General features: G+C 44.5%; 1 protein-coding gene across 1 annotated transcript; it reads left to right on the top strand.

Annotated features, from left to right (window-relative positions):
- Positions 1-13,473: 13,473 nt before the first annotated feature.
- Positions 13,474-15,135, top strand: LOC141082528 (uncharacterized). Its single transcript, XM_073566430.1, has 2 exons — positions 13,474-13,628; positions 13,734-15,135. The coding sequence occupies exons 1-2, from the start codon at positions 13,498-13,500 to the stop codon at positions 15,034-15,036; spliced, it is 1,434 nt and encodes a 477-aa protein (XP_073422531.1). The 5' UTR covers positions 13,474-13,497; the 3' UTR covers positions 15,037-15,135.
- The last annotated feature ends 1,281 nt before the right edge of the window (positions 15,136-16,416 follow it).

The following is a 16,416-nucleotide window of genomic DNA, read 5'->3' as shown; positions in this document are numbered from 1 at the left end:
CTTCGAGATTTTGCAACTTTTCCTCCAACAGGGACACAAGCTTGCATTTGTGGCATGTGAAGTTTGGCTTTTCCACTGGTAAATCTGTGAACATATAGCAAGTAATGCAGCTCACCAAATGGCTCCTGGCCTCTTCCATCTTGAGATTTCCTAAAAACGATGAAAGATGAGCCAAAATTTTTCCGATTTCCTCTTTTCAGCTGCAACGGCCAAAACCCACTGATCGGTGAGCCCGCGGAGACTCTTCACTTATCCCAGAAGGCACTGGGAATATGCAAATGATCTCCTCAAGACTCTTCCCCTGGTTTTCCGATTTCCTCTTTTCAGCTGCAACGGCCAAAACCCAGTGATCGTTGAGCCCGCGGAGACTCTTCACTTATCACAGAAGGCACTGAGAATATGCAAATGATCTCCTCAAGAGTCTTCCCCTGGTTTTTGAGGGGCCCTTTGCCAGTACCGTCGACCACGATTGTGCCCCCCCTGCTTGGTCATGGCCACAGCACTCACAAGTTGCAATACTTACCTCTCCCTGCTCCACCGCTGTGTAATCTGGGCAGTTAAATCCTTCACAGGGACGGCCACTAGAAATTTGGTGTATTGATCAATGATGGTTAAGATGTAGCTATGGCCTGTCCTGCTGGCCTCTACCTTCAGATGATCAATGGCTACCATTTGAAATGGACGTCAACTTACAAGCGGATGCAGTGGTGGTTTATGATCACCTTTCACAGTTGTGATAGTCACAGACGTGTGCCATTCCTGCCACCATTTTTCAATGTCTCCTCTCATGCCAATCCAATAGAATTGCCTATGGCCTGTGGCTTCTGTCTTTTGCACTTCAAAATGACCAGACACATCATGATAGGCAGTGAGGACCATGGGTACATCTCTCCCTGTGATCACAATTTGATGGAGACGAGTAACGGTGATGTGATCCACGCTACTGCGATAAAGCAATCCTTTCTTCACAAAGAACCTTTTTCGCTTTCTCCACAGACACAGCAATTGAGAGTCTACATCGCTTCTGCAACATCTACCAGGAGGTTTTCCCACAATGAATATATCCAAAATTTCTGCTAACACTCGACTTTGTGTCTATACTTGTATCCATGTAGTTTCCAGTAGCGGAGATTCTTGACTGGTTTAGTGAGATTGATATATATACGAAGATTTAAAAGTACCACAACAATGTATACTGGTGTACGCTATGAATACCTTTCCCTTTTTCTACTTTTTTATTTCTGGTGTAATACATAGTGAGCCTGTGAGTTTCTGTGTCTGACTCTGGAAGTATCGACGGAAATTTAACCCTAGACTGGACACACCTGGTATGTGCTGATACAGTACCTTGTTTCAAAAATTTGTAATAAGGTATCATCTGTAGGATAACCAACTGTGGGGGGACCCTCTTCTTGCCACAGACAAACACGAGACTGAGACAGAGTTTGTATTGAACATTTCCGTTTTTAGTGCCCATCCTTCTGTCGACAACAGCAATTTTCCACAGCCATTTCACATTTCTCTGTACACAGGCCCCGGTACCTTCACTTCCTTTGTAACTATAATCGTGGCGTCCTCTGTGGCTCTTCCACTGTGGCTGGCCTAGGCCCAACCACCACAGCGCTGCACCTGTCTGAGCACACCATCCGTATAATAGTCCCAGGCCATCTTCGTCTGCGGCTACCCTCTTCTGGGCCACCCCCCCCTGTGACCGCCTCAACTGTCAGTTCTCTCTGGAGCCTTTCCACTGTCTCTTTTTCCTCAGCAGAACTTCCTCTTTACTGTGCTCCCTTCATTGACTGACTCTTCCAGAACCTTCAATCAGCCTTTTATACTTCCAGTTCTGGTAACTCCGCCCACCATCACCTAACAGTTTCTCTGACCAATGGCAGTTATTCAGTCCCACTCCTACACTCTCCACTGCCCTCCAATGGGCAAGCTAAAACACTGCACCCTTTCTCTTTATCTTAGCGGTTTCACACCTATACTGCGCTACACCTCTGCTTCTCACTACAGGCTGGTTTGTCTGTCAGTCCACCTTCCCTACATCATCCTTAGTGAGTGAGCATGTGTGGGTTACGCCTTCTATATATACGGTGAATCGGAGAAACTAATTTTTACATTTTGACTTACTTCCCCTGATGAAGCCGTCTTGATACGGCGACGCTCGTTGGGTTTCCTCCCTTCTGCCGTCCTGTCTGTACTGTTGCCTTGGTATGGATCTTTTATGCATTTCATACTTGGCTGTTTTTCAACAGCGTTGTTTGCCTGATATCTTATTGCCTCTTATTTATGTGGCATCTTTCATGCAGATCCACATTAGTGTGGTTTTCATTTGGTATTATCATGGCTTTTTGAATAATATCTGCACGTTTGATATTTTATTACCACTCATTTAAGTGGTTTTATGTGCGCAGCTCAGCATTCAGTGCGGTTATTTATTCATCTTTATGGGATTGAACCATTTTTTGGACATGTTGTGCACTGGTCTACATATATTTTTCCTGGACCTTCATCTCAAGTACTGTGGATGTATATATTCTACCAGACTATGTGGCACTTCAGCTGTGATTGACATGTGATCCATGGTATTTTTCCACGTGAAGGCTATTTTATTGTTTGAGTCTCCAGCATTAGGGCGATTTGATCAGGATTGTGCACCATTAGGTGCTCTTTTCTGTAATTATATATTTACATCTATCATATGGATACACCTTATTGTGGATGTTTTACCTTTTTTTGTTCCTTTATTTATGCTGATGATATATGCATGAGACTCAATTCATTATTGTATTGATCAGGACTAACAGGGGGATTGTATTCCCTTTTTGTTTTTAAATTTATATTGTTGTCCATAAAGTTTTTCTTGTTATTATTATATATATCGGTGGTGTGTATTTTTATGTGGTCTTTCTTTCCTTTCTTGTTGCATTAATTTTTACACTATACTCAATCCAGCTTGTATCTTGTTATACAGTACCTTTGTTCGACATTTAGCATTACGGTCAAATCCATACTGTGTAAGCGTCTGAGATACTATATATACCTTGTATCTGGTGATACTGTACCCTTTTTCAACTTGTTATTTTATTGGGTAATCCATACTGAGCCTGTGAGCGACTGTGTATGCCTCATGAAATATATACGGAGATTTACTGTTAACCATAGACTGTATAGACTGTATAGAGCTGTACGTTTCTGATACAGTACCATATATCTGCTTGGTATTTTGGGTCCATTTTCAAAAACATGAGGAAGTATGGTGGAAGAGGACACGGATGTGGGCGTTGAGGGCCACCTGGTACTGATGGTGGTGGTGGTGCATCTGCTGGTAGTGCCAAAAACACAATAGCAGCTAGGGCAGGAGGTGTTGAGCCAGCGTCATGGTGTAGCTCTGGAAGGCCTGTATGGCTCCCTTTCCTGGGAGTAGGTAGACTGCTTTTAAAGCCAGAGTATCAGGAACTGTTTGTGGCTTACATTGCTGAAACAGCCTCCAGCTCTAGCACCTCCTCTTCTGAAGTTGTAAAAAATGCAAGCACTGAGTCGTAACTGCAGGCTTCTGGTCAGGAGCAACCCCTTTCCTTGTGTCCTTCACCCACACCAAAAGTGAAGGATGTGGAAGCACACACCTCAGATTACTCCATGGAGCTCTTTTCACATACCATGCCTGGGCTAATTAAAAATAGGGCCTATCATGTACTGGAGCAATGTAAATGGGGCAGATCAGACACTGGAGCAGCATCTAAGGGGCCCATTATACACTGGAGCATTACAAATGGGGCCCATTATATATGGAGCATTATTGTAGCCCATCATACACTGGAGCATCATCCATGAGGCCCATCATGTACTGGAGCATTCCAAATGGGGCAGATCAGACACTGGAGAAGCATCTAAGGGGCACATTATACACTGGAGCATTACAAATGGGGCCCATTATATATGGAGCATTATTGGAGCCCATCATACACTGGAGCATCATCCATGAATCCATGAGGCCCATCATGTACTGGAGCAATGTAAATGGGGCAGATCAGACACTGGAGCAGCATCTAAGAGGCACATTATACACTGGAGCATTACAAATGGGGCCCATTATATATGGAGCATTATTAGGGCCCATGATACACTGGAGCATCATCCATGAGGCCCATCATGTAATGGAGCATTGTAAATGGGGCAGATCAGACACTGGAGCAGCATCTAAGGGGCACATTATGCACTGGAGCATTACAAATGAGGCCCATTATATATGAAGCATTATTGGAGCCCATCATACACTGGAGCATCATCCATGAGGCCCATCATGTACTGGAGCAATGTAAATGGGGAAGATCAGACACTGGAGCAGCATCTAAGGGGCACATTATGCACTGGAGCATTACAAATGAGGCCCATTATATATGAAGCATTATTGGAGCCCATCATACACTGGAACATCATCCATGAGGCCCATCATGTACTGGAGCAATGTAAATGGGGCAGATCAGACACTGGAGCAGCATCTATGGGGGCCATTATGCACTGGAGCATTACAAATGGGGCCCATTATATATGGAGCATTATGTGGAGCTCGTCAGATACTGTATGGAACATTATATGTGACTAATTATTTGGTATGGAGAAATATATGGGGCTCATTATTCTGTATGGTGCACAATGTGGTGGCCATAACACTGTATGGAGTAATATACTGTCCTGTTTTTGAGCTATTGTACAATTTAAAATAGATCAGTCATGTCATGCAAGCAATGAAGTATGTGTCATTGTACTATACCTATATTTCTGTGGCGTATCGGAACATCATGAGTTGTGGTATGTGTTAAAGGGGCGCACTGACACTCTTTGGCCCAGGGTGATGTAAGGACGGTCAGAAAGGAGCGCCAGCAGCGTGTGAATTAGGGTAAACTGCAGCTCCAGCCGGGCACCTCAGGAGAGGAAAAAGATTAGAGCAGTGCAATAAACCCGGTCAAAAAGGAGCGCAAAAAATGGCAAGCGGGAGTTAAAAAGCTTCTTTATTATCCACAACGCATTTCAACAGAATAATCCGTCTTCATCAGGTGGCAGTACAAATCACAGAGGGAAGGGGAAGTATTTAAAGGAACAATAGCCAATGAGAATGGCTATTAATTAAAAACCACAATCACATTATAAATAAAATAAAAGTTATAAAAACCAAGTATAAACAAAAAATCAAACACAAAAATTACAATAGACAATCAATAATATTATCAGAAGCAGTAAAAAAGCAATAAAAAAAGCAATAAAAGGGCAGCATAGGCGGTTTCTCACAATGGTTTCTCAATAGTGAGATTTAACCCCTCGGGTGTTAATATATGGGGCTCATTATTCTGTATGGCGCACAATGTGGTGGCCATAACACTGTATGGAGTAATATACTGTCCTGTTTTTGAGCTATTGTACGATTTAAAATAGATCAGTCATGTCATGTAAGCAGTGAAGTATGTACTATACCTATATTTCTGTGGTGTTTCGGAGCATCATGAGTTGTGGTATGTGTTAAAGGGGCGCACTGACACTCTTTGGCCCAGGGCACATGAAAACCTGGAGCCAGCCCAATCCCCCCCCAACTTTAGCCAAATAACCCCCAGTTTTCAATGCGTAACTATTATTAGGAAGTAAATTAAGGTTGACAAGCTTCAGTTATAAGAATTGATGATTTTGGCATCGAAAGGGCACTGTAGGTGTGTTAACTGTCTTCCTCCCTGCCGACTTTGCTTCCCCATTGACTTGCATTGGGTTTCGTATTTCAGTCGGCCTCCGACTTTTCCCTATAGTCGGCCGATTTCGCTTCACCCGACTTTTGCGAAAGTCGGGTTTCATGAAACCCGACTCGACCTGGAAAAAGGCAAAGTCGCTCATCTCTAGTAAAAGATGTAATGGTGGGATTTCCTGTTCCCTCTGGTCTTGACGACTCTATGTCATTGGCCATTCAAATTGATCGGCGTTTACGTGCGCATAAAACTACACGAGAGACGTTGCTGCCATTCGAACGAACTTCTGAACCCATACAATGTGATAGGGTTTTGTCTAGGGCACAACGTCAGGAGTTTAGAAGGCGTAATAAGTTGTGTTTTTTCTGCCAGGACGCCTCTCATACTATTGCTGTCTGCCCTAAATGAGAAAAGCATTTTGCTCACACATTTGCAGTGGGCAGTGTACAGCCTAAGTTCCTTTTGGCGATTACCCTGATCTGCTCCTTGTCTACATTTTCCGCTAAGGCTTTTGTCGATTCATGAGCAGCTTTAAATCTGATGGATTTGGACTTTGCTAAACGTTGTGGTTTTCCCATGATACCCCTGAGGACTCCTGTCCCTTTAAGGGGTATTGATGCTACTCCTTTGGCGGAGAATAAACCCCAGTTTTGGACCTAGGTGATAATGCGGGACGCCCCTGACCACCAAGAAAATTGTAAATTTTTGGTGTTGCATAATTTGCATGATACTATTGTTCTGGGTTTCCCTTGGTTGCAAACTCATTATCCTGTTTTATATTGGAAATCTGTGTCTGTGGTGAGTTGGGGTTGTCAGTGTGTTCTTAGTGACACTCCTGTTTTCTCCACCTCTCCCCAGTCTCATGATATTCCTGACTATTTGGCTGATTTTTCTGATGTATTTAGTGAGAATAAGTCTGCATCTTTGCCTCCTCATAGGAGTTATGACTGTGCAATTAAGTTAATGACCAGGTGTATATTTCCCAAGGGTCGGCTTTTCAACTTATCGGTACCCGAACATGATGCTATGCAATCTTATATCAAGGAGTCATTGGAGAAGGGTCATATTAGACCATCCTCTTCACCTTTAGGTGCTGCTTTTTTTTTGTGGCCAAGAAAGATGGTTCATTAAGGCCATGTATTGACTATCGTTCCCTTAACAAAATCAATGTTAAATATAAGTACCCGTTGCCCCTGATTTCTGATTTATTTTCCAGAGTTAAAAGTGCCTGTTGGTTTACCAAGCTTGACCTCAGGGGGCGTATAATCTTATTCGCATCAAGCATGGGGATGAATGGAATACGGCGTTTAATACTCTGGAGAGACATTTTGAGTACCTGGTGATGCCTTTTGGGCTCACTAATGCCCCTTCTGTCTTCCAATCCTTTATGAATGATATTTTCCTGGACTTTGTGGATAAGTTTTTGATCATTTATCTGGATGATATTTTGATCTTTTCCACTGATTGGGATTCTCATGTGGAACATGTCCGGACTGTGTTCTGGATTTTGAGGGAAAATTCTCTGTATGTTAAGGGATCGAAGTGCCTCTTTGGTGTACAGAGGATTTCATTTTTGGGATTCATTTTGTCCCCGTCTGCTATTGCTATGGACCCGGCCAAGGTACAGGACATTTATGATTGGGTTCAGCCCACTTCTTTGAAGGCTCTCCAGAAGTTTTTGGGTTTTGGTAATTTCTACCATAAATTTATAAGTAATTTTTCTGGTATTGTTAAACCACTGACTGATTTGACCAAAAAGGGCACTGATGTGGTGAATTGGTCTCCAGAGGTAGTTTCGGCATTTCAGGAGCTTAAGCGGAGATTCACTTCTAGAATCATAGAATCGTAGAATCGTAGAGTTGGAAGGGACCTCCTGGGCTATCTGGTCCAACCCCCTGCTCAAAGCAGGATTCGCTAAATCATCCCAGTCAGATGTCTGTCCAGCCTCTGTTTGAAGACTTCCATTGAAGGAGAACTCACCACTTCTCGTGGCAGCTTGTTCCACTCATTGATCACTCTAACTGTCAAAAATTTTTTTCTAATATCTAATCTGTGTCTCCTCCCATTCAGTTTCATCACATTGCTTCTAGTCTCTCCTTGTGCAAATGAGAATAAATTTGATCCTTCTACAATGTGACAGCCCTTTAGATATTTGTAGACAGCTATTAAGTCTCCTCTCAGTCTTCTCTTTTGCAAACTAAACATTCCCAAATCCTGCAACCTTTCCTCATAAGACAGGGTTTGCAGACCGGTCACCATTCTGGTCGCTCTTTTCTGAACTTGCTCCAGTTTGTTGATGTCTTTTTTAAAATGTTCTGCTCCGGTTCTACGGCAACCTGATGCCTCACTCCCATTTCAGGTGGAGGTAGATGCCCCTGAGATTGGTGCAGGAGCCGTTTTGTTCCAAAGATATCTGTTGACTTCTAAGCTGAATCCCTGTGCCTTCTTTTCTTGAAAATTCTCCCCATCTGAACGTAACTATGACGTGGGGAATCGGGAATTGTTGGCCATGAAATGGGCATTTGAAGAGTGGAGACATTGGTTGGAGGGAGCTAGACATCAAGTTGTGGTCCTCACCGACCGCAAGAATTTGATTTATCTTGAATCAGCCAAATGCTTGAATCCTAGACAGGCTAGGTGGGCCTTGTTTTTCACACATTTTAATTTTGTGGTCTCTTTTCTTCCGTGCACTAAGAATGTTAAGGCGGATGCCCTTTCTAGGAGTTTCTTTGCGGATTCTTTTTATGTGACCGAGCCTACTACCATTCTAAATGATGGTTTAGTTCTTTCCGCCATCTCACCCGATTTGAGACGTGCCCTGGAGGAATTTCAGGAGGACAAACCTGAACGTTGCCCTATGGGAAAATTGTTTGTCCCTGACCAGTGGAGGAAAAGAGTAATGTCTGAAATTCATTGCTTCGCGTTGGCTGGTCATCCAGGTATTTTTGGTACCAGAGATTTGGTGAGTCCATCTTTTTGGTGGCCTGCCTTATCTCGTGATGTCAGTAATTTCGTGCAGTCCTGTGGGACTTGTTCTTGGTCCAAGCCCTGTTCTCATTCTAGTGGGTTGTTGATGCCCCTGCCGGTGCCCAGGAGGCCATGGACTCATATTTCAATGGATTTTATTTCTGATCTTCCTGCCTCTCAGAGGATGACTGGTATCTGGGTGATCTGTGATAGATTTTCTAAGATGGTCCATCTTGTACCACTCCCAAAGTTGCCATCCTCTTCTGAGTTGGTGCCCTTGTTTTTACAACAGGTGGTTCAGTTGCACGGGATTCCTGAGAACATTGTTTCGGACAGAGGAGTCCAGTTTGTTTCCAGATTTTGGAGAGCTTTTTGTTCCGAACTGGGAATTCAGTTATCTTTCTCCTCTGCATTTCATCCTCAGACCAAAGGACAGACTGAGAGAACAAACCAGACTTTGGAATCCTATTTGAGATGTTTCATATCTGCTGATCAGGATGACTGGGTCTCATTTTTGCCTTTGGCCGAATTTGTGCTAAACAATAGGGCTAGTTCTGCAACTTTGATGTCACTCTTTTTCTGTAACTTTGGATTTCATTCTCGATTTTCATCAGGGCAGGTGGAATCTTCGGCCTGCCAAAATGTGGATTCTGTGGTAGAGAGAACGCAGCAGATTTGGGATCAAGTGGTGGATAAGTTGTCCCACTCTCAGGAAAAAGCCCAACGGTTTTACAACCGGCATAGGACCATTGGTCCCCGGTTTAAAGTGGGTGATATGGTTGGGTTGTCTTCAAAGAATATTCCTATGACGGTTGCGTCTCCAAAATTCAAGCCAAAATTCATTGGACCTTATAAGATTTTGGAAATCCTTAATCCCGTTTCTTTCCGTTTGGCTCTTCCAGTTACGTTTAAGATTCATTGTGTGTTCCATAAATCCTTGTTGAAGAGGTTTGTGGAGCCAGTAGTTCCCATGGCGGCGCCTCCTGACCCTGTATTGGTTAAAGGTAACTTGGAGTATGAGGTAGAGAAAATATTGGATTCTCGTTTGGGTAGACAGAGACTCCAGTACTTGGTCAAATGAAAGGGATATGGCCAGGAGGATAATTCTTGGGTCTCTGCTTCTGACATTAGTGCCGAAAGATTGGTTCGTGCTTTTCACCGGGCCCATCCTTACTGGCCTGGTGGTGTGGATGAGGGTTCAGTGACCCCTCCTCGAGGGGGGAGTACTGTTGTGAATTCTCTCTCTGGCTTCCCTCTGGTGATTACTGAAGGTAGTGGAGCTGGTCAGATTGACAGAGGGGTTGCGAGTTCTCTTTCTGGGCTCCCTCTGGTGGTTACTGGAGGTAGTGGAGCTAATCTGATTGACAGAGGCTTGCCACCTGATAATGAGGAAGACGATTGGAGATCTGGGGTTTCAGATTGGGATTTAAGACAGTTGACTCCCTCTATCCCTGCTGGTGATTTTCTTCCCATGCCTCCTGAGGTCTGATATCTCCTGCTCTGTTCCTGCATGTTCAGCTAAGTGGTTCATTTGCTACTCTGTTTGCATTTTTTATCTGGTTTTGTCTATCTCTGCTTTGTGCGGGTCAGCCAGCTCCGGCTGGGGCTGTGCTGAATCACCGCCCATATGTTACTGCTTGTGACAGTTTGTTTTGTCCCCTGTTGTATTGGTCTCTTTTTGCTTTGATTTCAGAATATACCAAAGTGCTGATATAGTGGGGGCGAAGTTGTGCGGCTTCAGTGTTTTTTGTGCATCAGACGTGTTGGACTTTTGCAGGTTTTTTTGCATGATTGCAGACAGAGTCTTTCCGTTCCTGTCCTGTCTAGTCAGCGTGGGCCCCATTGTTTGCTCAGTCTATTTTCCTGCCTGCGTTTGTGTTTTCATCTTGTCTCACCGACATTATATGTTTGGGAGCTATCTATTCCTTTGGGGTCTGCTCCGGGGCAGTTTAGATTTCCCCTTTCTTGCTTTAGGCTTAGTTAGCTCTCCGGCTGTGCCGAGGCTTCTAGAATCATCGTAGGTACGCTCCATGGCTACTGCTAGTTGTGTGGACAGGATCAGGGGTCTGCAATCCGCTTAGTTGCCAACCTCTCTGGTTTTCTGTGGCTAAGCCTGGGCCTGCTATCCTCCTCAGTGACCCATTCATAACAGGGCCCCCCCGGAGGATTCTCCTGTTCTCCTGTGGGACATTCGAAGCCTTCCCATATGACTGAGATGTATCTGCTTTGAAGAGAGACCTTAAATTAGAAAAATATAATATTAATTTTGCCAGCAGAGCAGTTTCTCGTACTAGAATGTCTATTAGATTAAATGTGCTTTAAAAACTTTTTCTATGTAAAATAATATAATAATAATACATATTATGGTTTGTTATGTTATACAATGCACAAATTGAAGCTGGTATGATGTACCGTATGTGCACCCTGCTCAGCTGTACCGATAGGTAGCCTGGAGGCAAGGGGGTCAACTGCAAGCCTAAAAGATAGTTCTATGTACTTTCCATAAAACCAGAACCATATTTATTCCCATACAAGTAAAGTCAGGAATAGGGTGGCTCCTTACTTGCAGCACCCTGACATCATATTAGTAAAGCATCCCTGCTCCTGTGCTGAAGATATCATTCCTTCCCTATCAGAGGGATAAAGATTGCAGGATTATAGTTGGTGAGTATTAAGGGTACATTCACTCGAGGCAGCTCCTGCACACTCCTAATCCATATATTTCACAATGATCCAAAATAATAAAGAAAAAAAAACAAGTTAGAGAAGAAGCGCTATTTCTCTCCTTTATAGTCTATGGTAGATACAGAAAAGGCAGAAGAAGCTCAGCTGTTTCTAGATTATAATGGACTAGCAATACCCTGGCAAGCAAACATCTCTGCAAGGAACTGTGTAAATATACATCATAATGGAGTGATAAGGGTGAATCTGCTGAGCTGAGCTTTGTGGTTTGGCCTCCAGTGCCTGCAAAGTGTAGAAATGTCTCTGTAAATATGAATGCGATGAAAGCTTTTTATTACTTGTACACTATGCATATCTAAGGCTGGTTTCACATTTGCGCTTTTGCGCGCAGCGCATCGTGCGCACCAGTGCGCATGCGCACTGCGCACCTATATTTAACATGATGTGCGCATGGTCTTGCGCATACTTGCGCTTTCGTGCGCATGCGTTTTTTGTCTTTCGCGCCAGGCGCGTCAGACGCAACATGTTGCATTTTTGGTTCCGCCCTGTCTCGTTAAAACAACGCATGCGCACGGAATGCGCACGGAATGCGCAAAAACACCACATTGGAGCCTATGGGAGCGCAATACTTGCGCATGGTATTGCGCACGCTTGCGTTTTTATGCGCATGCGTTTTTACAATAAACATGACTGAAATGTGGTCTAGACAGTAAAAAAAAAATTAAACCAAGGTGATAAAATGGTGTGGGCACTGGGATTCCACAATACTTTAAGGATTGCTCACGAGTGGACACACAGCACAAGCTGCACCAATGTAAGTATGAAAAACCTAATGTCTGGCTGAAATTTCAATACATTTCTATGTACTTATGTCTCTTTTTTTTTTTATTGCAGCATGTCTTCATCTGGTGAGGAATATGTCCCCAGGACAGGGCAAGAGGCAGAAGAAGTGAGTACTATGCTTCCGTATGGATTGGAAAAAATAAACACATGTGATTAATTTTTTTGGTTTAATTTTCAGACCTCATCCTCCATCACGCCACCACCACCGGAGGAACGGCAGGAGCAGCAAGGCCAAGTGCGGGCGGGAAGACGTGATGTAAGTACAGACGGACTGTTATTTTTTTTTTTACTTATTTTCTAGTCTGTTTTTTTTTTTTTTTTTTTTTTTTTTAAATTTCATGGTTGTTTTTTTCGATGTTTGTTGCTTTTTTTGCATTTATTTTCATTTAAAACAAATAATTTTTTCATGGCTTGTTTATCTAAAGCTCAAAGTGTGTATGTGTGTGTGTGTGTGTGTGTGTATGTATGTTTGTTTGTTTGGGTATATGGGAACGGGACTATGGGATGGAGGATATATATGATGGGTATATGGGCATGGGATGGAGGATATGTATGATGGTATATGGGCACGGGACTATGGGATGGAGGATATATATGATGGGTATATGGGCATGGGATGGAGGATATGTATGATGGTATATGGGCACGGGACTATGGGATGGCGAATATGTATGATGGGTATATGGGCACAGGACTATGGGATGGCGAATATGTATGATGGAATATGGGCACGGGACTATGGGATGGAGGATAATTATAATTTTCTATAACTAACCACAGTTAGTTACTATGCCCGGGCAGCGCCGGGCTCTTCAGCTAGTTTTCAAGATTTTTTATTTTAAAATCTTTCAAAGATTAATGTTTGTCTTTCTTTTCTAGGCTCCACAGCGGGAGGAGGACCTCGCCCTGGACAACGACGAGCTCATCCGTCTAGTCCAGGAGCGAGTCCCGTTGTGGGACACCCGTCACCAACTGCACTCGGACAACGTGGTGATCCGGCGGCTCTGGAACGAGGTGGCCGCATCGCTGATGGATGGCTGGGACAACGCCTCTCCCCGGGTCCGCAAGGATTTTCGTAAGTATTTAAATGCAGTGTGATGCAGCAGTGATCTTGGCCGGGATCACCCAACTGTGTGTGATGCTATTAACTCCATGGAGTTTCTATCATCACAGACAGTTGGATGATCACAGCCTCCAGTGCATAGTCTTACTTTTTTTCTTTTCTTTTTTTTCCACCACATTGAACAAAGTCAGAACCCGTTGGCGCTCGATGAAGGACCGCTTCAACAGGGATATCCGTCAGGAGAATAAGGTTCGCAGTGGTGCTGCGGCAAGGACCGGCACGAAGTACAGATACCATCGTGCCTTGGCATTTTTAAGACCGGTCCTTGCCTCCCGAACGTAAGTATTTTCTAGTTGTATTGTGTTTTATTCTGTGCTTTTCTATTCCACAGGAGTTGGCGATTGTTAATTTATGGTAGTAATTTCTTTCTTTTCTTTTCACAGCACCTGGAGCAGCACCCTGCAACCTGGGCCCGAAGCGGTCCTTCATCAAGCTGCCCCGGACCCCTCCCAGCCATCCATCAGCGAGGAAGCACCTTGCAGGTCTGCACCACAGTCATCTGGAGACCAGAAAGCTGGTCGCTCAGGTGTTCCCCTGTCCCAGGTCTCTGCCACTGGTTTTGCGGGCACTTCCCGCCAGCAGCGGCAGAGGACCTCGGACAGGCCTCTCATGCCCGAGTTCGTTGAATTGAGCTCGGTCTTTCAGAGTAGCCTCAAGGCACTCTCCGATAGACTTGAGAGTGGTTTCCTCCTTTTGGACCAACGGTACAAGTCTATCGAGGGTCGCCTTGAGCGCCTGGAAGTCGACCTCGCCAGACCAGCGCATCATTTTTACACCCAAATAGCTCGGGACACGGCGGAACACCTTACCCCTGACCTCCAGTTGACTGTCACGCAGGCCTGCAACAATGCTTTTATGCAGGCTATGCAGCAGAGTAGGATTATGCAGCAGTCAGCGGTGGCATTTCCACCGGTGCCACCCCTGACTCGTTTTACAGCATTACCTACTTCTGCTGCATATCACTGCACAGCCACCACACTTCCAAGCCTCGCCGGACACCAATATACCGCCCCAAGTCCGAGTACAGCTGGACACTTACCCGCCAACACCATGCCAAGCGCTGCTCCTGCCTGGCCCACCACTGCTGCCGCCACCACTGGATGGCCCGTCGTCACCACCCCTGCCTGTAGCGCCGCCACCACCACCACCAGCGGGAGGACCACCCCGGTATGGACCGCCACAGACACCACGCCTGCATGGACCGCCACCACCACCAGCACCACCACCTCGGAGCAGCATCAGCTGGGGGACCCGCATTCAATATTTACGGCCCCTGCCAGGACATCCACCACCACCAGCATGCCACAGCAGGTACAAGATCCTGGCAGGCGGTCCACAAGCGCCAGGCGGTCCCCCAGCTCCAGCCAGTCCACAGCCTCCAGGCGTTCCAGAGGCTCAAGGCGGTCCAGAGGCTCAAGGCGGTCCAGAGGCTCAAGGCGGTCCCCGGGGTCTAGCCAGTCCTCAGGCTCAAGCGAGGACAGCAGCAAGACGACGGGCCACCGTCATAAAAAAACAAAGAGGAGGACTCTTACCCTCCCTCCTCCCTCACCTCCCACTACACAACTTTCCTTGCCTCGGCTCCCTTCCCCCACTTCTTTGGTTCCTCCTTCCCCTAGAACCCCTTACTCCACCCAAAGCCGTTCCTCATCCCTCCACACCCCCCAGTTTCCAACAACTAATAAGTAAAATAAATGTTAAATTTATATTTCAAAATAATGTTTGGTTATTGTGTCTTTCGCCGCCTGCACACACTGCGCCGTACACTATGGTTTGTTTTTCTTTACTTTATACCGGATGGTCAGCCATCCAACTCTGAAAGGGATACTATTTTTCATTTTTTTTTTTATATATATATATATATATATATATATATATATATATATATATATATATTATATATATATATAAATTAAAAAAAAATGAAATATAGTATCCCTTTCAGAGTTGGATGGCTGACCATCCGGTATAAAGTAAAGAAAGGGAAACCACCAAAAAAAATAAATAAATTATATATATATATATATATATATAAATATATATATATATATATATATATATATATATATATATATGCATATATATATATTTATATATATATTTATATATATATATTTATTTATATATATATATATTTATATATATATATATATATATATTTTTTATGGTGGTTTCCCTTTCTTCACTTTAACCTGGGCAGGTGAGTAGTGGAGTTTATTAAGACACAGTACACTAGGTATAAAAAAACATGTATTTTATTTTTAACAAACAACAAAACTATTAAACCATTTGATCCTGCCATGCTACACGACCAACATCGGATAAAAAGTAGTCCGCAAATTGGTCCCTCATTTGGGCAACTTCGACTGAGGACCGAAGAGGGTGCTGAGTAAAATCTGGCAAAGGGTTGGCAGCAGGCTCATCCATGTCAAAGTTCGGCCGCTCCTTTACCATAACAAAATTGTGCAGAACCACGCATGCCTTCACCACCTCATCCACTGTTTCCATTTTGAGATTGATGGCGGTGCTGAGAATTCGCCATCTGGCCACTAGAATGCCAAAGGCGCACTCTACAGTCCTGCGAGCCCTCGTAAGCCTGTAGTTGAAAATTTTCTTGCGGTGGTCCAAGTCACGGCTGGAGTACGGCTTCAGCAGGTTTGGGCACATCTGAAATGCCTCATCCCCAACCACTACAAATGGCAGTGGTGGAGTTTGGGTTTGGGGAAGAGGCCGTGCCAGTGGAAAATTGAAATGGTTGCCGTACAACCTCCAGCCCATATCAGAGTTCTTAAAAGTCTGTGAATCGTTGCCCCGTCCGAATGCCCCTATGTCCACCGCCACAAACCGGCAGTCTGCATCCGCAATGGCCATTAGGACTGTGGAAAAGTACTTCTTGTAGTTGTAGTACTCGGAGCCACTTCTTGCGGGTTTTGTGATGCGGATGTGCTTCCCGTCCACCGCTCCTAGGCAGTTCGGGAAATTGCAGACTGCCCAGAATTTCTCCGATATTTGAAGCCACTTTTCGGCAGTGGGCAATGGCAGAAACTCCGGACACAGAACATCCCACAG

This window comes from Dendrobates tinctorius, unplaced genomic scaffold (genome assembly GCF_039654945.1).
Source record: "Dendrobates tinctorius isolate UK_male_01 unplaced genomic scaffold, ASM3965494v1 ptg000018l, whole genome shotgun sequence".
In the NCBI taxonomy this organism is placed as follows: Eukaryota; Metazoa; Chordata; class Amphibia; order Anura; family Dendrobatidae; genus Dendrobates; species Dendrobates tinctorius.
This window is presented reverse-complemented; position numbering and strand designations above follow the sequence as displayed.

Bases quoted from the DNA above. Each gene is read 5' to 3' on its own strand.
- LOC141082528 (XM_073566430.1), top strand. From the start codon at position 13,498: ATGAAGGACCGCTTCAACAGGGATATCCGTCAGGAGAATAAGGTTCGC. The intron at 13,629-13,733 runs GTAAGTATTTTC...TTCTTTTCACAG, and splicing joins CCGGTCCTTGCCTCCCGAAC to CACCTGGAGCAGCACCCTGC.